Genomic DNA, 24,003 nt, shown 5'->3' with positions numbered 1-24,003 from the left:
GGAATTGAGCAGAGCACACAGTTTAACCAGTCATATCCCACCTCATCTGACCACGCCATCGATAAGGTTTTTTTTGCTAACGTTTTCATATAATGAGTTATGCAGAGGTATAGATGGATAAACCACATACTCAAATTTATTCAAGCTATGCAAATTAAAAACCTACAAACAAATCCAAAGGTTTGCACCTGAGTCCTTTGCTTCCAATATTAAAACTGCTACCAAACAGCCACACGTGACTGGTTACAAACTGTGATGGTGTCAGCCCCCAGCCCCCTATTTGACATGAAAAATGAGCTCTTAGCAATGAGTTCTTCATTGGAGCTGTTACATCGCCGCCACCCTGAAATGTGAAAAGTCCTGCTGCAAATCACTCAAAGTTTTGAGTACTCCAAGTCCTCCTTTTTAGTCTTCCAAGTTGCGGAAGGCATTCTGCATTTCCTCGCTAAGCTGGGCATAGTAAGCTTTGATATTTGCCTCTCCGTCCTTCCCTGGATCCTGGATAAAGAGACAAACCATGATTTATGAATGGCAGGCTGAGGACATATTGAAAGAGAAGAGAAGAGAAGAGAAGAGAAGAGAAGAGAAGAGAAGAGAAGAGAAGAGAAGAGAAGAGAAGAGAAAAGAGCTACTAGGACCAGCAGCACACTTTGGGCTATCAAATTTCTTTTTCTTTTTAAAAAGTAATTATTTTTATTTGTTTTTACAAATACAAAGTTGTAGAGATCCAAATATATATCCATATACAGAGATTACTCCAACTCTTGTGACTTCTCCCCACCCACTCCATGGGCTCCCATTTTAAACATTTACAACTGCATATTCTTCCATACTCTAAATATTATATAAATCCATATTGTCCATGGTACAAATGGAATCAAAATCCTGTCAAAGTTTCCATCTGCTTACAGCGGTCTCCTAAATAACTTATAATTTCCCCCCGTTCTTTTATAAAATTTTTGTCCTCTGGGTTCCTGAGTCTTCCAGTCAGCTCTGCCATTTCGGCACAGTCCAACAGCTTGGTTTGCCATTCCTCTCTGGTAGGGACTTTTTCTTCTTTCCATCTCTGGGTGGGCTCTCAAATTTCAACAGTGTCCTATGTGACACTAAAATCTCTTCCCCACCATACCTCTCACACCCCGTTCTACAGCTCTGTTTTGGTGCCCCCTGCAGCACAGCACCCTGTATGACCGCACAGGTTGCACCACCCTAAAACCGCCTCTGCTAGGATGGAGGCAGGTAGAAATAAAAGGGAAGCTGCAATCAGCTCGTTAAACTGAAGGTAGACGGCCCAGCCTCACCTTGAACTTCATGGAGCTCAGCTTGTACATGATCTCCCCAAGGTTCTCACGGATGACAGCCCAGGTGATTTTGTGCTCGGACTGAGCAGTGGACTCTACTGCGTGGCGGGCCAACTCATAGAAGCCAATCATGTTCTGGAGCATTCCTACTGTCTTGTAGAAAGGGCAGAACCTGGAATCGAGAAGCACGTTGAAGTACTTTAATGCACGCTCAGTGGTGAGCGAATAAATCAGAGCGCAAGTGCTGTGGAATGTCTTGAATTATTTTTTTTACTGGGGTGCTGTTTGTGGGAGGCACCCTCCTTAGTTATTTGTTTCATAAAATTTGTACATTGCATGACTGTAAAAAACAACTCTCAAAGTGGTTTGCAAAAAAGATAGAAGGACAAAGTTATCAATATGAAAAATTTGCAATAATTTAAGACTTTTGAAAAATTAAAACAATAGACTAAAACTCACATCAACTTCAACTTTCTGGGTAGGCTTGTCTAAACAAAAATGTTTTAGCAGATGTCAAAAAGCACCTGCCTGATGTCAATAGGTAGGGAGTTCTTCCCCAAACCTATCACCTGCATACCATTATGTCTGTCAAATAAGAAAAGGTACATTTGTTTTGCTACAAAAAAGTGGAAAGGATGAATAATCAAGGAAATAGTATGGGTAGGGCCTACGGACAGGAAGCTAGTAATTAACATTGGAAAGGCTTTGTGCTGATCAGACTCACTCCCATGTTGATACATCACTGAAGAATCTTGATCGGGGGAAAGGAGCTGCTGTGCAACAGGGCTAGGGAACCTTTTGCCCTTTGGGTGTTGTTGGGTAGCAACTCTGATCACCCCTGACCTTTGGGCATGATGGCTGCAGCTGATGGGAGTCCAACAACACCTTAGTGTGGAGAACACCTCAAGGACTGCCTCTTTCTATATGAAACTACCCGGACGCTGAGATCATCTTCTGAGGCCCTCTTTTGTGTGCCTCCTACTTGAGAGGTCCGGAGGGTGGCAACATGAGAACGGGCCTTGTCTGCAGTGGCTCCCCATCTGTGGAACGCTCTCCCCAGGGACGTTCGCCTGGTGCCTTCATTATACACCTTTAGGCACCCGGCAAAAACGTTCCTTTTTAAACCAGGCCTTTGGTTGATCTGATTGACATCCTATGCCCTTTTAATATGTGGGTTTTTTTTGTGGTGGTGGGGCTATTGGATTATTGTTCTTATTTTGATTTTACATATTGTGATATTTTCTGTGAACCACCCTGAGGACCTCTGGGTATAGGGCGGTATATAAATAAAATAAAATAAAATAAAATAAAATAAAATAAAATAAAATAAAGAAGATTGAGAGGCAATACGATAGCCATCTTCAAATATCTGAAGGGCTGTCACATGGAAGATGAAGCGAGCTTGTTTTCTCCTGCTCTGGAGACCCAAAACAATGGATTCAAATGATGAGAAAGGAAATTACGTCTAAACATTAGGAAGAACTTCCTGATGGTAAGAGCTGTTTGACAGTGGAACGGACTCCCTTGGAAAGTGATGCTCTCCTTCCCTGGAGGTTTTCAAACGGAGGTTGAACGGCCATCTTTCAGGGATTCTTTAGCTGTGATTCCTGCATTGCAAGATGTTGGACTAGATGACTCTTGGAAATCCCTTCCAGCTCTACAGTTCTATGATCTGGAGGGCCACAGGCTCCTCATCCCTGCTGAACAATATAGTACTGCATTGAAGTGTTGTGTTGGGAACTCCACTTTAATTCTGTTTTCAGCTAATTACAGAAAAGCAACACCTTGGCAGAGCTAAACGAGGAAAGTAGAACTTGGGCAAAAGTGCTGTGTGGAAGAGAGAGGTCCAAATATTGAGTCGACTGGTGTTGGGTTACCTGTCATAGGAAGAGTAGCCGTTTTGCTGCAGGAAGTCATCCTTGATCAGTTTGGCCACCTCCAGGGTGATCTTGTCCGTTTCAGCAAGAGACGCCTGGACAAAAGCAATAGTTATAAATGGGGAGCGGCAGCAGGAAAAGAGTGAGGTTGGGGAAAGAGAAGAATCAGGACCTAGGCACCTTCAATAGCCCTGCCTGCCATCTCTCTCAAACAAAACACTCGGTGCTTAAAAGAAGAGGTGCCGAGGTTCAAACCTGCCTGGAAATTACACCTTTTCTTCCAGGCATTCTTTGCATAATCCCAGATTCCCCACCCAGCTTCATTTCTCCCCAACAGGGAAGTGCGGCAATGCAAGGCACACTGTGCACAGTCAGTGATCTAGGCTTAAGCCCTGCTGCGATTGGAAACAGATTCTAGGGCTTTGTAGCCATTTTTGGGTGTTTTGACCACGTCACATATTTTATATCAGGAATACTCACAAAACCCTGTAAGATGTCTATTTTAGCAGTCTGGGTGACTTGAGTATAGCCAATTGCAGAGTTCCAATGCCCCAGGATTTGAGTTAACAATAGATTTTGAAATACCACTTGCACTCGCATCACTGTGACTTTTCAAAATAAACTGCAAAATCAGGTTCCTCTAATCCTTTCAAGGCACAGAGCTACAGCGCCAGGGTTACAGGCAATGCAAGGCCCCTGGTCTCAACAAACTGGAATGGTGAAAAATTTGTGATGGCACAAATACCATCCCACTGAAGTGATAATGAGGCAAATGAAGATTTTTAAAGGAACAGAAACAAATTGATGAGTAATGATTTTTCTCTCCTCCCTCTGCAGACACCCTTCTGTTCTCCTCCTCACCTTTCCAACCAGCTGGACAATCTCTGCCAGATCTTCCTCCTCTTGTAGGATCTCCTTGGCCTTAGTGCGTAGGGAGACAAACTCTGGGTAGTGCCTCTCATAGTGTTCATCTAACGCCCGCATGTATTTGCTGTAACTGATCAGCCAGTTCACTGATGGGAAGTGCTTTCGCTGAGCTAGTTTCTTGTCCAGCCCCCAGAAGACCTGGAATTATTAGGACCAGAAGGGAGGTGAGGAGTTAGCAGGACCATGTCAGGTAGTGTCAAGGAGCTGGCAACACTCTAGGAGAGACTCACCTGGACAATCCCCAGCGTTGCTGAGGTGACTGGGTCAGAGAAGTCACCGCCAGGAGGGGAGACCCTAGGAGTCAATGAGAAAGGTGAGATGAAACTCCCAGCAAGAGCTCAGTTGAGGATCTGATCCCACTGGAAGCTGGCAAGCTGTGGCCAAGCACACGCCAGGTATGAAACCAACAGATACCTACTTACTAAAAATGCAGGCCTCTTGCCAGTCTGAAAAAAGGAGACGTGTGTAAAATTCAGCCTGAGTCCACAGAGAGGTCTTTTTAAAACAAGAAAGCAGGACTGGACCCTGAACCTGGGACCTTAGGAACACCGAGCACCTGGTCTAATACTGACTCTGGGGCTGATGGGAGTTGTGGTCCAATATGGCCATGCTAGCTGAGAGCTGATGGGAGGTGGAGTGCAAAATGGCTGTGTTGGCTGGGCTGATGGGTGTTAGAGTTCAAAAGGGCCATGTTGGCTGAGGGCTAGTGGGAGATGTAGTTTCAAACTTCTGAAGGGCACTAGGGTGGAGAAAGCCATCAAAATGAATGGATTTGACGATTGGGGCTGATGGACACTTTAGCCCAAAATATCAGAGGCCACCAGGCTGACACGAGGCTGTGCTAAACTCACAAAATAAAATTTACTGCAAACACTAAAGAACGTTGATATTATTTTTAATATACCAACATCCACACACCTAGAGCTTTACAAAAACCAGAAATTACATGACGCAAAATTCAATGCAAGGAAGGAAGATGGCTTATCTCTTTTCCTGGTTTTGGATTTTAGATAATAGGTGCTATCTTTAAAAACCACCCAGAGTTCTTTTACTCAATAGAAACTTGTCTGTCACCGACGTTAAGCACCTTTAGAGAGGTGCTGAAATAAGTAAATGATATCAATTAATTGCTTGAAAGGCAGTCGATTTATCCACTCAGAGATCTTTAACCAGGTCCCCTGCTTCACTTCTCTCCAACCACACCCTTGGTAGGGCACCGAGGTGGTGAAACTTACGCTCCAACAATGCTGACGCTCCCTTCCCGCTCTGGACTCCCCAAGCACTTCACACGCCCAGCCCGTTCATAGAAGGAAGCCAGGCGGGCACCCAAGTAGGCCGGGTACCCGCTGTCTGGAATTTAAGAATGTAAACGTAAGAAGAGTCCTACAAGGTCAGCAACCCATCACCAGTTCTCACAGTGCCTCCCATGGGATGCCTACGAGCAGGAGCTGAGCACAACAGCACTCTTCTGCTCTTGTTCCACAGCAGCCTGGATTTAGATAGCACAGAGCCAGGATCGCCAGTAACCATGGTTATCCTCCGTGGATTTTGCCTAATTCCCTTTCAAAGCTGTCCAAAGTGGTGGCCATCTCATTTTGTATTTTTATGTTGTGAACCACCCTGTGATCTCCAGATGACAGACAGTATACTACTACTACTGCTACTACTACTACTACTACTAATAATAATAATAATAATAATAATAATAATAATAATAATGGTGTGCAGGTTTACAAAGGATAAGGGACAGGGAGGCGCTGAAAAGCTTACATTGAAGGTGACTGCCTGATGTCAGGGTGCAAAGGAGGGGGATCAAGATGATCTAGGGCCTGGAAACCAAACCTTATGGGCAATGTTTGAAGGAGTTGGGGTGTTTAACCTGGGAGGTGATAGGCTAAAAGGTAAAGGTAAAGGGACCCCTGACCGCTAGGTCCAGTCGCGAATGATTCTGGGGTTGTGGCATTCATCTCGCTTTACTGGCCGAAGGAGCCAGTGTACAGCTTTGGGGTCCTGTGGCCAGCATGACTAAGCCGCTTCTGGCGAACCAGAGCAGTGCACGGAAACACCGTTTACCTTCCCGCCAGAGCTGTACCTACTTATCTACTTGCACTTTGACGTGCTTTCGAGCTGCTAGGTTGACAGGAGCTGGGACCGAACAACGGGAGCTCACCCCTTCGCAGGGATTTGAACCGCCAACCTTTTGATCGGCAAGCCCCTAGGCTCTGTGGCCCTTTCAGGTGATAGGCTAGCCATCTTCAAATACCTGTAGGGCTTTCTCAAGGAAGACAGAGCAAGCTTTTTTCCTGCTGCTTCAGAGGGTAGGACCCAAATCAGTGGAATCAATTTACAATAAAGGAGATTCCAACTAAACATTAGGAAGAACTTTCTGACAGCAAGAGCTGTTGGACAGTGGAATGGACTCCCTCAGAAAGTGATGCTCTCCTTCACTGGAGGTTTTTAAACAGAGGCTAGATAGCTGTTAGGAATTCTGTAGTAGTAGTAGTTAAATTTATATACCACGCTTCATCTGAAGATCTCAAGACAGTTCACAAGATAAAGATACCAGACAAAAGCACAAAACAGCTAAAACAAAACAATAAGCCCCACAGCCACAAACACATTTAAGAATGCCGTAGAATATTAATCAGCCAAAGGCCTGGTTGAAGAGGAACATTTTCACTTGGTGACTAAAGATGTATAGTGCAGTTGTGATTCCTGCATTGCAGGGGGTTGGACTAGATGGCCCTTGGGGTCTCTTCCAACTCCAGAATTCTATACTGAACTGGCACTGTTATATTAATTAATACTGTATATATATTAATGTGGAAGCACTCACACACTTTGGAACTCCCTGCCCACTGACATCAGTCAGGAAGGCACCCTTCATTGTAATGTTTTTGGTGTCTCCCTGTCCCTTGTGTGTCATGTTTTTCTTAAGACTGCAAGCCTGTGGGCAGGGACAGTCTTTAAACTTTAAGCTGATCAGGGCGACTTTTTGGCTGAAGATTGAGGTACAAAGGCTCTACATAAATTCAAATAAATAAACAAGAGTCGGGGGGGCAGGATCGCTTGTCCCACGCTCACCCTATATAAATCCCCTAGACTTGGGAAATGAGGGAAGTCTCGAAAAACAAAAAGAGGGTTACCTGCAGGCATTTCAGCCAAACGCCCAGAGATCTCACGGAGTGCCTCTGCCCAGCGGGAAGTGGAGTCGGCCATCATGCTCACATGGTAGCCCATGTCACGGAAGTACTCTGAGAGTGTGATCCCTGGATGGAGTGGGGTAAACAGAATAGAGAAAGAGAGAGAGAGAGATAGAGGCATTGTGGGTGGGAAGAAGTCCCTCTGAGGAGCAAGCGTCTCAAGCAGAAGAGCCGGGAAGACAAGAAATCTTCCAAAAATATAGCGTGAGAGAACATCTCTTCCCTACCCCAAATGCAGGGAAGAGGTTGAGATCATAAGATGATCTCAGCTCAGGGCCTGCCTGCCTGTGAGGTGAGGTGAGGAAAATGCCACAGGTGGTAGGCCCCCTCGCAGTGGCAGATCCGGGCTCTGAGGAGTGGGCCGCACACCTGCCTCTGTGTGCTGCTTGCCCACCACATGACAGCGGTGGGAGGGCGGGAGGCAGCAGCATGCATCCCATTCCTTGGAGTGTGGATCTTGCCACTGTGGAGAAGGAGGAGGAGGTGGGGAACGGCATTTTCAGTTTTGCCTAAGCTGTTGTAGGGTACCAAAGATTCACCCAGCCCAGCATCCTGTCTCCAGCAGAGAGTGGCCTGGCTGGTGCCACTCCTTGCAGCTGGGGAGCATTCATGGAGAAGGCTGACATCGTATGGAACTAACAGTGGGATTATTTGGATGCCAGGGAGCCATTTTTATACATTTGCCTAAAACAGGGCGAGATAAGGGCAGCCTCACCCGTGTAAATGGAGGCCTCTCGTGCGGCCACAGGCATGTTGGACGTGTTGGCAACAAGCGAGGTGCGCTTCATGATGGTCTCCGTCTTGCCATCCACTTCCATTGTCAGCTGAGAGAGGAAGCAAAGTGATTACAGGGCAGGGGAAGGGCTGGGGGTGGTTTCGGGAAGAGTTTGTGGGGTGGGGAGAGCTAGAGATTGGGGCAGTGCATAATAATGCTATGTTTGCCTTAAGGAATAAGGATTTGGGAGCAAAGAACCAGGATGGCTCCGCCCACAGCACAAAACCTCGCCCATTCCACTGATCTCACCTCAGGGAAGTCCCTCAGCACTTCAGACATCTCATTGCCCCGCTCACCGCAGCCCACGTAAATGATGACATCGCTGTTGGAATACTTGGACAGTGACTGGGAGATGACTGTCTTGCCACAGCCAAAGGCGCCTGGGATGGCTGTTGTCCCGCCTTGGACACACCTGTGGGAAGAAGTGGGGGGAGAGGGTAATGGGGGGGAAGGGAAAGGTTCTGCAGCCCAGCCCGCCCAGCCTCCAAAATGGTTTGGTGCCTGGTGGAAGATATAACTGCAGTGAGATTCAGGATCCTCTTTCCCTCTGGCCCTGCCCATTACTGGCATGTGGCCCCTGAAAGATGAATGTGAGTGCTGAAAGAGCTCCACCCCTGGCTTACGGGAAGAGGGCGTCCAGGACCCTCTGGCCAGTCAGCAGCGGATGATTGGCCGGGAGCTTCTCTGACACGGGACGGATCTGCCGGACAGGCCACACCTGCACCATCGTGAGTTTCTCCTTCACTCCCTCAAAGTCGAGTTCCAACACCACATCCTTCGGGGAGAAAGGCACAGGGGTGAGAGTGGCCACGGTGCAGTTGCCAGAGGCTGGCTGTTCAAAATCGCCCATTTCAGTCCAAATTCACTATTTCCACCTCCCATTCTACAAGATGAGAATAATAAGAATGACAACAGCTTACCACCTTACAGAGCTGTTCGAATGATTCCTGAGCTAATGTGACGTGCATTGGATGCTCTAAAAGGCTACATAAATCCTTTATATTGTTGTTGCTGTTATTATCATCACTATGGGACACTGGTGGCACTGTGGCCTAAACCACTGAGCCTCTTGGGCTTGCCAATCAGAAGGTCGGCGGTTCAAATCTTCGCAACAGAGTGAGCTCCCATTGCTCCATCCCAGCTCCTGCCAACCTAGCTGTTCGAAAGCACACCAACGCAAGTAGATAAATAGGCACCACTGCGGCGGGAAGGTAAACGGCGTTTTCGTGCGCTCTGGTTTCCATCACAGTGTTCCGTTGTGCCAGAAGCAGTTTGGTCATGCTGGACACATGACCTGGAAAGCTGTCTATGGACAAACACTGGCTCCCTTTGCCTGAAAGCGAGATGAGTGCCGCAACCCCATAGTCACCTTTGACTGGACTTAACCATCCAGGGGTCCTTTACCTTTTACCTTTACATCATCACTATTAAAAGGGAAGGCTAGAAAAATGTCAACGTCTGCATTGTATGGCTAAAAAGTAACAGTGTCAACCAATTACAGAACTCCCAGTCAATTTAATGCACAAGTTTTAGCCAATTAGTCGAATAAATCTGCATAGAAGAAGCACACATAAAACACTACCTACCGAGGTATCATACTGCCCAGCCGGAGCAACGTGGGTGACTGTGCCCCGGCACCTGGGGGGCACCATGATCATATGCTTGATGAGGGAGTTTTCGCGCACTGTTCCGTAAATATCGCCGCCAGTTACATGGCTCCCAACCTAAAGAAGTAGAAAGGAGAACAGCAGAAATGATTAAGAAGCACAACAGGATCTCAACATAAAAGAAGACCCAAGACAGGGGCTGGATGTGTTCTGTGAGAGTTCACACAAGCACAGAGAAGTCACATAAGGGGGAATTGGCTTAAGCATCCTGAGAGTCTTGGCTTTCATTTGTCTTTGCATTTAAAGCAAACTTCTAATCCTCATGAGTGTGAAAACTGGCTTTGAAATGTATGAGAAACACCTACTGAAATCAACAGCTATGTTGCCGCAGGAATGCCTATGGGGAACTGTCCCACTAAGGATTTGAAGCCACTTTTCTGGATGTCTGATTCTTCTTCTTCTTTTTAAAGTGAGCTTCTAGCCTTATTTGAGAAGATATAAGGGAGAACACACAGGCAGTGTCCACTGCCCAAAGCCTTCATAAGGAGTTAACTTTCCAGCATTCTGGCCAATGAATGAAATGCCCCTATTTAAAATGTTATAAAAAGATTTACACGTTATAAAATTTACATTCCATTGCATGGACATATAACACAATACAATCACAACGTGATTCCTGTATTGCAGGGGGCTGGAGTAGTTGACACTTTGGGTCCATTCCAACTCTACAGTTCTATGATTCTGCAGTAAATGTTAGTCTACTATTACGAAGATTGCGGTAAATCTGAATTGATTCACACACACACACACACACACACACACACACACACGTCTTCTTTGGCGATCACTCATAGCTGAGTAAGATTGTCTTCCATAAAATCATGTCCACTGTCCCCCTAGAAGGCTGAAAACCATTTTGGGATTCAGGAAGGGTCACCTCGGATATTGTTATGAGACGGTTTGCTAAGATCCTTGCAATAATTTTGCCGGCCGCAGCTATGCCTCGATAGTTTCCACAATCAGTTCTGTCACCTTTTTTAAAGAGATTGATAATTTTGGCACCCCTAAAGTCTTATGGGATTTCTTCTCTTTCCCAGATTTTTTCGATGAGCTTGTGAAGTTGTTGTGTAAGTTCAAATTCTGCCCACTTTGAAGATTTCGGCAGGTATCCCATCAGGTCCACTGGCTTTGTTGCTTTTAATTTGGTTAATAGCTGTACACAACTCTCCCACGTTTGGAGATACTGCAAGCTCATCTCTAACTTGTTTTTGCAGAATTTGTGAGAGGACCTCAGTAGCCTTGGGGGGGAGGGGGGGTTGTGATTAAGGAGATGTTGGTAATGTTCTTTCCAGCGCAGTGAAATAACTTCTTTATCTTTTATAAGTGTGATACTGTCTGCTGAGCATAGGGGGCATATGCCATGATTTATTGGCCCATAGATGGTCTTTATGGCTTTAAAGAAACTCTGTGCATCATGAGTGTCGGCTAAGTGCTGGATCTCTTGAGCTTTTTTTTTATCTATCAGGTGTTTTTTAGTTCTCTGGTTCTTCTTTGAACCTCAGCCTTAGCGTAGGCATAGGTTCTTTTCTTAGTCACACACACACACACACACACACCTGCACATTTTCATTATTAAATTTCTGGCCATCAGCCTGTAAATCAAACATTTACAAAAGCACCTGGCTTCAGTTCCCAGCATTTCCATGTTAGGGCTGGGAGAGACCCACCTCCCATGTCTGAAAGCCTGGGGAGCCACTGCCAGGAAATACATACTGAGATAGATGGACAAATAGCCCAGTTCAATTTAAGACAGCTTCCTATGTTCCTATTGCAAGCCAGCAGGCTGGAGTAGACAGAAAGTTGGATTAGGGTAGAAGAGATCCAGCTTCCAATATTCACTCAGCCAAGAAGCTCACCTTAAGGCCCAGTGGTTCCCCAAACTTTCTGGGGCCACTGCCCCCTTGGTTTCATAATTCATCCCTATGGCCCAGGGCCTTGTTGCGTCCCAAAACCAATAGTGTGTCTCTTACCCGGATGTTTGGACTGGGACTGAACTCCCATTTCAGGTCCTTGGACAAAGCCGAGATGTTGATGCCCCGGGGGATGTAGATGCTCTTGGTGAGCTCTGTGATGTCTTTCAGGGGGCGCTGGATCCCATCAAAGATGGACCCCATGATGCCTGGGCCAAGCTCCACCGAGAGCGGCTTCCCCGTCCTCAGCACGGGATCCCCCACGCAAACACCCGCTGTAGCAGCTACTCAGGAAAAAGACTTTGATAACAGAGAGCAAAGAAAGGGCAGAAGGGGGGGAGCAATGGGGTTCCTTCCCAGCCAGGCTGACCTGAAATAGATACTCTAATATTGTCATCTACCTTTGCACAGGTACTGCTTTGAACTTTGCCTTTTGGAAAGGTAAGAGGAGACATGATGCGAATTTATAAAATTCTGAATGGCGTGGAGAAAGCAGGCGGAGAATAAAATTCCTTCCTCTCTTATAATATTAGAACCTGTGTGTTCCAGTCCTGCTTGCTGGTTTCCCATTGAGGTCTCTGGTTGGCTACTGTGAGAGCAGGATGCTGTACCAGATAGGCCATTGGCCTGATCCAGCAGGCCTTTCTCGTGCTCTTAATACTTCCAAGGACAGTCTTCACTTGTGCCTTGTGACCGCCCCTCAATGGAGTCATTACTTTTTGGAAATGTAATCAGAGTCCCCACAACACCGTTAGAGCAATGGCTGGCTGTTTATGTGTGCTAAACATTATTTGGTTATATCTCCTCTTTCAAATTTCTACACCTCCCATACCTCATATATATATAGTGATTTCAATACATACGCGTGATTGTGTCTGGGGGGCGGGGATTAACAACAAGAAGAAACAATGGTTGGATCCAGAAACATTAAAAAAAAATTGTTTCAGGAAAACACAGTGTAAAACTCATGAGAAATCACATTGCAGAAGGACTGGACTCTACAGCGCCATCTGGTGTCATAGTGTTATAATGCATTTGAAACGCTTAAAAAAAAAAACTAATGTAGCTGACTCCAATGATTGGTGCAATGGGCCCTTCTGTACCTTGGCTGAAGGTGGTTTGTGAACCCCACATGTCTCCTTTGATTCCCCCTCGACCATGTGGCGTTCCCCTCCATCTACTGCTATCCTACATTTTCTTCCTCCTAAATTGCTGTAGCATTCCTGTTTGGATTCTCTAAGCACAGGGAACCTCCAGATTTAAGGGAGGAAAAGGTGGGGCAGCATAGGGACAGGCCCAGCCATAGTTTAAAAGGCAGCATGGAGAACAACCCCGACAGAATTTGTAAATCCGTTGAACTACGAAAAGCCTTGTAGAAGTAAAAGGTCAGAGGTGTTCCTTGCAACCAGGAACACAGGAGACGTGCGTCTTAGGAAAGCGAGGCCCAAAGGTGGTTGAGAGATGGAAGCGTAAGTCTCGAAAGGGACTGTGGAGGGAGGAAAGGAGGTAAAGGGAGCAGGTAGACTCAGGGCAGAGGAAGGGAGACAAAGGAGGCAACGAGCCTAAAAAGCTGGAGGAGGCATCATCTTCACTCTTTCCAGAAAGATACAGGTCTCCTCATAGACTTGGATGGTAGCCAAATCACCCTCCAGACGGATTATTTCGCCCACCAGCTCAAAGTGTCCGACGCGCACCAGCTCGTACATGGCAGCCCCAGCCATCTTGCAGGCAATCACCACTGGCAGTGGGGAGAGAGAAAGAGAGAGTCACCCCACCTTCGATGACAAGTTGCTTCCTTGCTTCTCCAGCTAGTGCCGGCCCTCAGTATCTGCCTTAATTTAAACCACAGTTACACATGTGCAGATAACTGGGCTTGCAAACCACGATACAAACAAATCTCAGCGTTTCAGTTCTCCATGTAAGCCCTGTGCAGTAAACCAGTCTGGAAGCTAAGAGAGCATGGAGAACAGTGGCCAAGTCATTATTCTCCAAAAGGAGCTGGAAAGAGGCACTCATGATAGTAGTAGTAGTAGTAGTAGTAGTAGTAGTAGTAGTAATAATAATAATAATAATAATAATAATAATAATAATAATAATAAATTATTTATACCCCGCGCATCTGGCTGGGCTTCCCCAGCCACTCTGTGCGGCTTCCAACAAAATATTAAAATACAGTAATGCGTCAAACATTAAAAGCTTCCCTAAACACTCCTAACCACTCCTGACCACTGAGGTCACCTGAGCCTTCAATGGCAATGTTTGATCCAGGAGCACTCCATTTCCCCCAGCAAAGCTATGGTCCTGCTCCTTTCCCAGGGGGAAAGCAACCTTGTGCAGAAGAGGCCATATTGACTCCAGCAGTGCAGACAGAAGCAGACTTTCCCTTCCAATCCCAGCCCCACCTCTTTCAAAACTACCAGTTATTTTAACCACAAATGTTGCAGAAAGTGTTAGAAGCCAAGAGAGGGGGATACTGAGAATGGGAGTCCAATAAAAAAATCTTAGAGGACCACAGGTTCCCTATCCTTGTTTGTAGTTAGCACAATCCAGAGGTTTTAAATGTTGATTAACAGACTGTTCAAACTTTAAAAAAAGAAGAAGGAAGTGTTATGTTCAGTTTGGTTTACTAACATGCCTTGCTACACAAAGGGCAAAATTGAGTTATTCATTGCAGAGTAAACTCATTTGCTCCTATTTTCCGCTTTGGTTGTTGGAGGGTATTATTAAGCTTCTCCAAGTGCCAGAGAACCTACCTGGTCCAGAGACACCATGCACAAATCCCATCTCACTCTCCTTCTCTGCATCCCCAATCTTCGGAAGTTTGGAGAACTCCATGATTCTGGAAGGTGAGATGAGGCCGCAGGGTAGGACTTTCAACGGCAACAATACCTGCATCAGAAATGGGGTGGGAGGATGAATCAAAGCACAGGGTGGTGGGATCCATGCCCTGGGTCTTTTGCACTGAGTTTCAGATTTCCTGCTGCTTTCAGAAACTTTTGTATATAAAATATGCTCACACAGGGCAGTTTAGCACAATGCTGGTAAGACCACAGTCACCCAACATCTTAATTTGCCCAGACAGAAAGCACATACAGTGGTACCTCAGGTTACATATGCTTCAGGTTACATACACTTCAGGTTACAGACTCCACTAACCCAGAAATATTACCTCAGGTTAAGAACTTTGCTTCAGGATGAAAACAGAAATCGTGCTCCGGCAGCACGGCAGCAGCAGGAGGCCCCATTAGCTAAAGTGGTGCTTCAGGTTAAGAACAGTTTCAGGTTAAGAACGGACCTCCGGAAGGAATTAAGTACTTAACCCGAGGTACCACTGTATAAAATTAGCAAGTGTGGTGTTGTGCCATGGGCTTGCACCCGAGTCTTTCAGCACCCAGCAACCCCTCTGCAGCCCATCCCTGTCCCCACACATCTTCAAATGGTGGGTCACAGCTGGGGAAGAGCTTCGCCTAAGCTGGAGTGTACATTTTGCTATGGTTGCCAACTTTCTTTTCTAGTGGGGCTTCTGTGCCTTTACGACAACAACACTGCAGGGCAGGTGGAATGCTCACCGGTGAAAGCTGTTTCTGTGTGGAGATAAAGCGGCTGGAAAAATATTCATCAGCCTGTCATGCACCCGTTAATGGCACAGGAGCCCCGTCAGAAATACATGGAAAACACACCATTGGCAACTGTGGTCCAAAGCTGTGAAGAGCACCCATTCCCACCCACACTGAATTCCTGAAGGCCAAGCCTTACCTTTTGGAAGAGGTGCCAAACTATTTGGAGACGAGGAGTGAGAAAGTCCTTCCTTGCATGTGGATGCTTAGATCAGCCTGACCTCTCTTTCTGCTCTCAAGGTTTAGTCAGGCTTGGCGGGGCGGTGTTCCTACTTTTGGGAGGGGGGATGTTATTATTATACAGGGAAAGTGGTCAGGTAAACAGGTATGGCACGACCGCTTTCTGCTCTGAAACCAGTTCCAACCTGAGCAGGCCACAGAGAGCTGGGGAGAGGCTGGAGGTCACTGGGACAGGAGGAACGGAGCAAAACCTTACAAAGCGACTGCAAACAGTCATTCTGTGTACTGTCAACAGTCCACTGGATTCTCCTTCCTGGTGCTTCAGGGCGGGGGGCTGCTCTGTTCTGATCCCCTTCCATAGGAAACAGAAACTCAACAGTTTTCTCCATATAGCCACATCTCTATGTGGGGTGGGGGTGGGGGGATGTACCTGTTGAATTTCTGCCTGCCATGTATCTGTTAAAGGCAGAGAAAAAGAGTGGCTTTGGATTGCATGGGAATAGCAACCCCCTTTGATAACAAATAAATTTCAGGGAGAATTTTGTCAAGGAGCCATTTAAAACACGGGGTCCGAATCCCGCAACGGGGTGAGCTCCCGTTGCTCGGTCCCTGCTCCTGCCAACCTAGCAGTTGGAAAGCACGTCCAAATGCAAGTAGATAAAATAGGTACTGCTTTGGCGGGAAGGTAAACGGCGTTTCTGTGCGCTGCTCTGGTTTTCCAGAAGCGGCTTAGTCATGCTGGCCACATGACCTGGAAGCTGTACGCCGGCTCCCTTGGCCAGTAAAGCGAGATGAGCGCCGCAACCCCAGAGTCACGACTGGACCTAACGGTCAGGGGTCCCTTTACCTTTATAGGATCAGTGCTGGATTGTCCAATAGGCAGACTAAGCATGTATTTAGGGCACCAGCAAAGCAGGGACACACACAGAGACACACACAAAAAGAAATGAGATACTTTTTTTGAAAGAATTTGACATAGATTTTTTTAAAGCATCAAAACAGTCCTTATGGGGAGAAACACAGCTTTGTTAGTTTTCCTTACACTCCACCCCACGCTGTTCCCCCATTTTTCTGTTCTCTTATTACTTATCCCCACCTAAACCATAGGGGCATCCTACTAACGTTTATCGAAATAATACGAGGGAATCAGGTCCCATGCATGTACATTTCAGCATACATGTAAGTTTTGAAAAAGAAAATTTTATTTTACAGGTTAGTATTGTTTTTATTTTGAATTACATATGGTGGAGGAGGGACCATAAACTTTTCAGTGCTTAGGTCCTCTAAAGGGCTTAATCCAGCTCTGTACAGGATACATGCGCATTTTAGACAGCATTGTGTGAACATGGGTTAAAAATCCCACACTAGGAATGCAGTGAGTGTGTACAGAAAACAGGAATATAAACATGAAGGTTGCCAGGTCAGGAGCATCCCAGATCCTGAGCTTTCAGGCCTCAAACCTGAGATCTAGGGATGGCGCCTGGTGAGTCTTCTTCTGTGCTCCCTACCACCTCCCTGGAGATGGAGGTGAATTGGGAGAAGGGAGGTGGGTGCATAGAACGGCAAACCCTCATCCTCTCAGAGTCTATGCAATAATTTTCAGAGGTGGAGGTTAATTGGGGAAGAAGGGCAGACCCCACCCCCAAGACTCTATGCAATAATTTGCAGGCTGAAGCTTGCAAGCTGCACACACAGTATTCTTAATTTTGCTTTTGTGGGGTTTTTTTTTTTATTACACTCTCGTCCACCTGGAGATCCAAGCCCTACCCCTGACACCTGGAGGGGGCCAGGCAAATCTGGATACTTCAAGTCAATCCCAGAGGTCTGGCAGCTCTAGTGAGCACAACTACAGCTCGCGGTTTCAACTTTTTTGAAAACAAACGAAGGAAGCTCTATGATACTACCACCTCCAATTCCCCCCTGGTCACCCCCAGCTCATCATTTTTGCCATCAATGGTTATTGTTCCTCGGCAAATCCCAATTCTTTCCAGATTCCTCGTGACGCCCCTATGCTGGCCGTAAAACAAACACACACACACGGATTATTAATGCTCCTGCTGACTTTACCACACTCAGCAAATGCTTTCTGGCAGGGCCTGCCTTTTCCTGTAAGCCACAGAATCGGTTGCCAAGACACATGATGGGGTTGCTAGGGGCTGCCTATTGCTAGGCAACCAGGCTTTCTGCTCTGCGGAGGCTTCTTCTTTTAAGGTAGGCCCAAATGACTGTTTCTGAGATTGATGACACAGCCATTCCTGCATGCACACACAAATCTGGTTTGAGAGGGTTTTTGGGGGGAATGGGGAGGGACATTTATCCAGCATAACTAGAAAACACCCTGGCAGTGTGCTCAGAGGTGTTTGTGAGCATGTGCACAATAAGCTTTTTCTTTTTGCCGGCGGGGGTGGGGTGGGGGGAGACAAGCCTTGAAGTTTGTGATCTGACAGCTACCATATGAAGAGGAGGAACGTTATTTTGGAGTAGGACAGGATGCATTTTAAAAACAAAACAAAATTAATTGCACCAAACTCCTTGCACAAATGCTTCCACCCTTCCTATTTACCAGAGGAAGGGCACCCTTTCTTAACCTGTTCCTGGTATAACATGCTTGTTGTTCCTGCTCTTGCCTTTGGGCATGCCTTGGTAAAATGACCTGAGCTTGGTGGGGGCAGCCAGGGAAAGGGGCATTGATTTTCAGTTTAGGCTCAGTGGTGCAGGGACTTTTTAAACCCAAGTACAAAAAAAAAATGTTTATTCTTATTTTAGTTTTTGGAGGGGTAGGAAGAGCATGTCCGGGGTGAGGATGCATATGCTTGTTTGTGTATCGTAAGGGTAGATTTTCAGTTCAGTTCATTGTTTAAGTGAAGTGGTCTATTTACATATGGTGTATTGGAGCACATTCCTGGAATCAGTTCGGCCATGCATTTAAAACACTGTGATACTTCTTTAAACAGTCACGGCATGTGCTGAAGAATTCTGGGACCCGTAGTTTGTTAAGGGTGTTGAGAGCTGTTAGGAAGCACCTGTTCCCCTTTTAAAGCTACAATTGCTAGAGTGGTTTTAACAATCAATCCCCCTTCCCAGGGAAGTTAAGGGAGTTGGGTAAGTTTAGCCTGGCACAATGGGGACAGAAGTGATATGAGAGCCAGTTTATGAAGGAGTGTTGTTTCATTGGGCATCTAACAATAAGACCTGTCAGTATTTTTTATTGTTGGTAATCTCCACATCTCTCCTCTTTCCTGCAAGAAAAAATTGTTTTCTTGAATTATTTTAGGTTTGTTCCAACATGGCTATTTGCAGTTCATTAAGATGAATAAATAAAACCCTCTTTGGATTGTCCACTACCTGGTCCCTTGACCCTTCTTGCTTTGCCCCCTGCAGGTCAAACCTGGTATGGCAGCCATCGGCCGCAGCTGGGAGTGGAGGCCAGTGGTGTGCAGTGACCTCCTCGGCCGTGCATTCCACTCGTGCAATGTGGTGCAGGGCAAGCTCCTCATCTTCGGGGGCCTGAAGTCGCAGGAGACCCAGGAGCCGCCCCTTGGGGATGTGGTGGCCTTCGACCCCTCACTCCAGACGGTCAAAAGGATGGCTCCCAAATGCGAGCACCCCCGGAGCCACCATGAAGCTGTGGTCCTGTCTGACCGCTTCCTGTGCGTGGTGGGGGGCTGGGACGGCTCCCACCGGGTCTCTGACGTGTGCTGCTTTGATGCCGAACAGGGGCAGTGGGAACGCTGGGTTGCAGGGCCCTCCAACCAGGCCCCTGTGGGGCTCAGCAGCCACACTTGCACTAAGCTCACGGACCATGAGGCACGGGTGGTGGGCCGCGAGGGCGGGCTGCGAACTCAGCGGCGCTACGCCAGCATCTTCACGTTGCATCTCAACCCTGTCAGCAAGACCTACTGGTAAGACCTTGCCCAGAATACCGAGCTGCTTGCAAGGACTTCAGTCCTACAAAGGTTTTTCACCTTCTCTCATAACACTGGAACACATGGGCATCTAGAGAAGCTGAGCATTGGAAGGGTCAGAGCAGATGAAAGAAAGTACCGTATTTTTCGCTCTATAGGATACACTTTTCCCCCTCCAAAAATTAAGGGGAAATGTGTGTGCGTCCTATGGAGCGAATGCAGGCTCCTTGGCTTCAGCGATAGCAATGTGAAGCCTCCGAAGCGCAGAGGGAGCTCTCCCTCCGCACTCCGGAGGCTTCGTGTTACTTTTGCTGAAGCCTGGAGAGCGAGAGGGGTCAGTGCGCATTGCCCCCTCTCGCTCTCCAGGCTTCAGCGATAGCCGCCTGAAGCCTCCGGAGCGCAGTGGGAACTCGTGCTGCGCTCCGAAGGCTTTGGGTTCCTTTTGCTGAAGCCGGGAGAGCAATACTCTCCCGGCTTCAGCAGAGAGGGAGAGCTGCGCAGCGCCCCTTCAGCGAAGCAGGAGGAGAATTGGAAGGGGCCCTGTTTCTCCTGCCACTTTGCTGAAGGGGTGCTGAGCAGAGAGGGGGAGAATTTTTTTCTCTTGTTCTCCCCCTCTAAAACAAGGTGCGTCCTATGGTCAGGTGCATCCTATAGAGTGAAAAATATGGTACTTCTTCACACAGCGCATAATTAAAACTGCACAACACAGAATGACTTTAAAAGAAAGTTGGACAAATGGGGGAGAAGGCTAGCAATGGCTACTAGCCGTGTTGGCTGTGCTCTGCCTCCTATGTCAGAGGCACCAATGCTTCTGGATTCCAGAGGGGAGAGGGCTCTTGTGCTCAGATCCTGCTTGCAGGTTTCCTACAGGCATTTGGTCGGCCACTGTGAGAACAGGATGCTGGACTAGATGGGTCACTGGCCTGATTCAGCAAGCTCTTCTTATTTTATGTGGCTGCACCTACAAGCTTAGATGGTGCAGGCCAGACTTAAATAAACATCTGTTAGATTTAGCAAGCAAGGGGGATCCTCCAGATGTTCTTGGACTCCAACTCCCACCATCTTTGACCATTGGCCACAATGGCTGCTGGGAGTTGCGAGTCCAACTGCTGGTATAGGAAAACCAGTGTGGCATAGTGGTTAGTCTTGGTCCTGGGAGACCAAAGTTCAGGTCCCCACTCAGCCATGAAGCTCACTAGGTGACATTGAGCTCACTCACTGCCTATAAGCCTAACACACAGGCTTGTTGTGGGGTTTAAATGAGAGAACCATGTACACACCTTGAGTTCTTGATAGAGGGCTTTCTAATTTCCTTTTGTTCTTTCTTTCTTTTCGCTTTTCTCTATTTTTCTTTTCTAGATTAGTGTGATTTTCATTGTATTTTATGTTGTATTTTATGTTATATTTTCATCGTATTTTTATGTTTTAATTTAAAAAATATTATTATTTTTAAAAGAGCATCCTTTGCCTCTCTCCTCCTGTTGCCAGGTACAAAGAAGAGGAATCACGCACGGCCTCCCGGGCCGGCCATTCTGCCATGCTGCTGCGCGAAACCACCCCAAGCGGGAAGAGCAGTGGCTATAATCTGGTGGTCTTTGGAGGACGGGACTCTGCTGACTTCGACATAGCTGGACACTGGGGGAAAAGCAAAATCCATGTGAGTGTGAGTGGGGTGGGTGCACGATGTGGCCTTGCAGAAATAGGAAAGCCAAGATCCCCTCACGTGTGTATGTGGAGGTGGGCTGTAGCTCAGTGGTAGAGCATCTACTTTACTTGAAGAAGGTTCCATATTCATCGCCAGGCAGAGCTGGGATAAAACTCCCCGTCTGAAGTCCTGTAGAGCCTCTGCTAGTCAGTGTTGACAATGGTGAGATGAATTGTCTCAGTATAAGCAAACAAACCTAAAAGCAGTTGCAATTAAAAACATACTTCCACCTAGTGATCTCAGGGATTGCCAGGCACCACCACCAAGGCCTCCCCTGCTAATTGTAGGGTCCAAATGGCTAGTACTGTGGAAAGTGCTCTTTTGGGTTCAGATCAGGATGTGAAATTGAGCCTCTTGGAGTGCTACCTTCCTCCCTGTGATGGGATGATGAGCTGTTTGTGCGTAAAATCGTAGTCCCTCAGAGTTTGTGCAAGTCCACAAACCTCTGTCTGTGACGGAGCCCCTCAGACATGGCTGCTCTAGTCACTTGCAGATTCCGACAGTGGTTGCTTTCGGAATCGTTTCCAGCATAAAAGCTCCTTAACGGAAACACGTCTTCTGGACTCGCGGCGTGACAGTTTCCGGCGAGGAGTGGGTCTCCCTATGGGAGCTTCAGATACCTCCCCACTGTTCTCGCTGGACGTGTCCCTGAGCCCTCCCTCTTGCTCGCTTTCCCTCAGAGATCCACCTCTCCCCCTGCTGGTTCCTGCTTCAGCTGCTGAGTCTCTACCAGCCTCCGTGAGCCCTTCCACCAGAGACCCACCTCTCCCCCTGCTGGTTCCTGCTTCAGCTGCTGAGTCTCTCCCAGCCTCCGTGAGCCCTTCCACCATCTGTTCCTCCGATGGCAGTTCCCTGACACTCCCCTTTGCATCAAACCCTTTTCTCCAAATGCTTTACCCTCGAGCTCCTACTGCTCTTGGCATTCTCAGCCTGTCCTGTTGTCCTCAACATCATCCATTCAACCATCCTGCCCCATTGGAATCCAGTCCCTCCGCTTAACAATCCATATTCTCTCAATAAAATTAAGCATTTTTAATCCACATTCTAATAAAAGAATTTAGCGACGCTTGAACCTATACAGCCTCCATCTCTCTGCACTTTTCAAAGTCTGCCGCACCCTTTCCCTCCCTCAGGTTGATTCTGTCCATGCTCCTGGGCTGACAGAGAATCTCTCTCGCTTGGTCAGCACTGAAAAGGGATCCCGGCAGGGTCCCAAAGGCCTGAGGCACCAATCTTGCACTGTGGTGGGGCCTTTTGCTGTCATCTTTGGTGGAGAGACTTTATCGACCGGCAGGGATGCCATTTGCAATGATCTTTACATCCATGATACAAGTAAGTGGCATCTTTTTGCAAAAAATCTCTCTGGCCAGAAGCTGGGACAAATCCTGGGGGGTGCTTATTAGAACCACGCTTGTAAATTCTCCAGCTATGTAGCATCTTCCACACACACCCATTGCAATTCTCCACTTGCCCGAAGGGTTGTTGAATAGGGAATTGTACGCCTAGCAAGCCACGATGAGGAACAAGTACTCCTCAGATAAAATGTAGGGGGGAACTGAAGTAACTGTTAACCAAGACATCTTGGCCTATCCCATCTCTCCACACAAAGGTTTAGGTATGAGCCTCTTTTGCACCCAACCAGCAGCTAGAGTTGATGGGATAGGAAGTTTCTCCCAAGAACCTCACAGAGCTTGTCTCTTCTCTCAGGGTCTTCGCCAGCAAACTGGTTTCACTTCTCTTGCTCCAACCGAGGCCAGAAGAGAGTTGGCCACCGCACCTGCCTCTGCAATGACAAGCTCTACCTCATCGGAGGGTTTGGGGCTGATGGAAAGACGCCCTGCCCAGAGATCTGCAGCTTGGAGTTTGCTCTGTGAAGTCTGAAGCCTCTCGCTACTGGCTCTCATCAACACCCTCAAGTGGACAGCGCTCTCAATTCTGCTCCACTCTCCTCTTGCCTGCAGGGGAAAGTGAGCCCCTGGGCCATGTGAAATAAAGCACCCCTCTGGCATGTCAGAAAGACTTCGATGCTCTTTCTGCAGGTAAATGTACAAGAGGGGGAATTGATCAGACTGAAGGACAGTAGGAAGAAAGTGCCTCATCGGGCAGGGGTGTAAGAGTCCAAAATTATGAATAAAGGTTTTCCATGTAAACATCTTACTGATTTCTGAGGGCCTTCAGTATTGAAATCTGATCCATGTTTATCTGCACTCTACACTATTTAACGCACCTTTTGCAATGGCAAACAACAGCTGAATTCATCACCCCGCATTTGCCAGATTTTGCTTATTTGGGGGAGTCTGGTTTTAGCAAATTAATGAGAGTTTTAATCACCTAAGTCTACATACATGAACAGTTTTTTGTGGCATGGCAGGGGTGGGGGTGAAGCATATTTTGATTCACATGATGCACACCCCATCTTGAAAACAGCAGTGTTCTTGCAAGAGATGGGGAAATGCCTTTTAAAGTGACCCCTGTATTGACTTTTTTTTTTAAAGGGGTGTTCCCCACCTATTTGGGCTTTTGACTGAGTAACAGATTTAAGCATAGTAGCCACTTACTTTGGATGATTCCATTCTTTTGATTTATGATGATTGCAGCACATAACTTTGTTCCACTGTGCTACTTATTGGAAGGGTGTGGGGCAAGGAGGTCAATTCCTACACACTATATAGGACATTCCTCATCTGGTTTCTCAGATTTTAAGTATATATTTGTGCCCAACACGGGCTAGAAACTCACTCTGAAAGCAGAGATACTGAAGAAGCCAACAGCTCCTATTTTGCTCTAGCAGAATCTTGGCATTCAAACACCAGCCCTATAAGCTACCTAGCCCAACTTCACCAAATGTTTTGGACAACTCCCATGTGGCTGGGGCTAATGGGAGTTGTGGTTCAAAACATATGGGGAGCATTGGGTTGGCTTTGGACTAGCCAGGT

General features: G+C 47.1%; 2 protein-coding genes across 13 annotated transcripts; one reads left to right on the top strand and one right to left on the bottom strand.

Annotated features, from left to right (window-relative positions):
• Nucleotides 1-120: 120 nt before the first annotated feature.
• Nucleotides 121-17,627, bottom strand: LOC308576313 (V-type proton ATPase catalytic subunit A-like). Of its 8 annotated transcripts, none has more exons than XM_081175541.1 (16): nucleotides 17,525-17,627; nucleotides 15,417-15,549; nucleotides 14,414-14,549; nucleotides 13,270-13,398; nucleotides 11,721-11,935; nucleotides 9,670-9,807; nucleotides 8,707-8,858; nucleotides 8,333-8,495; nucleotides 8,024-8,132; nucleotides 7,252-7,374; nucleotides 5,341-5,455; nucleotides 4,336-4,399; nucleotides 4,040-4,243; nucleotides 3,179-3,273; nucleotides 1,302-1,473; nucleotides 121-498 (listed from the first exon to the last, which is right to left on the bottom strand). In XM_081175541.1, the coding sequence occupies exons 3-16, from the start codon at nucleotides 14,493-14,495 to the stop codon at nucleotides 406-408; spliced, it is 1,854 nt and encodes a 617-aa protein (XP_081031667.1). In that variant the 5' UTR covers nucleotides 14,496-14,549; nucleotides 15,417-15,549; nucleotides 17,525-17,627; the 3' UTR covers nucleotides 121-405. The 8 variants fall into 8 exon arrangements, with proteins under 8 accessions (XP_081031667.1, XP_081031671.1, XP_081031669.1 ...); XM_081175545.1 differs by having other exon boundaries at nucleotides 15,417-15,546; nucleotides 17,525-17,605; XM_081175543.1 differs by having other exon boundaries at nucleotides 15,417-15,546; nucleotides 17,495-17,603.
• Nucleotides 17,595-23,221, top strand: KLHDC9 (kelch domain containing 9). 5 transcript variants are annotated; one of them, XM_081175597.1, is made up of 5 exons: nucleotides 17,595-17,668; nucleotides 18,839-19,359; nucleotides 20,851-21,019; nucleotides 22,201-22,399; nucleotides 22,775-23,221. In XM_081175597.1, exons 2-5 carry the CDS (start codon nucleotides 18,851-18,853, stop codon nucleotides 22,939-22,941), a joined length of 1,044 nt encoding a protein of 347 aa, XP_081031723.1. In that variant the 5' UTR covers nucleotides 17,595-17,668; nucleotides 18,839-18,850; the 3' UTR covers nucleotides 22,942-23,221. The 5 variants fall into 5 exon arrangements, with proteins under 5 accessions (XP_081031723.1, XP_081031721.1, XP_081031722.1 ...); XM_081175595.1 differs by lacking the exon at nucleotides 17,595-17,668 and adding an exon at nucleotides 17,687-17,733; XM_081175596.1 differs by lacking the exon at nucleotides 17,595-17,668 and adding an exon at nucleotides 17,752-17,937.
• The last annotated feature ends 782 nt before the right edge of the window (nucleotides 23,222-24,003 follow it).

This window comes from Podarcis bocagei, assembly GCF_964188305.1.
Source record: "Podarcis bocagei genome assembly, chromosome: 16".
Taxonomy (NCBI): domain Eukaryota; kingdom Metazoa; phylum Chordata; class Lepidosauria; order Squamata; family Lacertidae; genus Podarcis; species Podarcis bocagei.
Note: the sequence above shows the minus strand (reverse complement) of the source record. Positions and strands in the feature narration are given on the sequence as shown.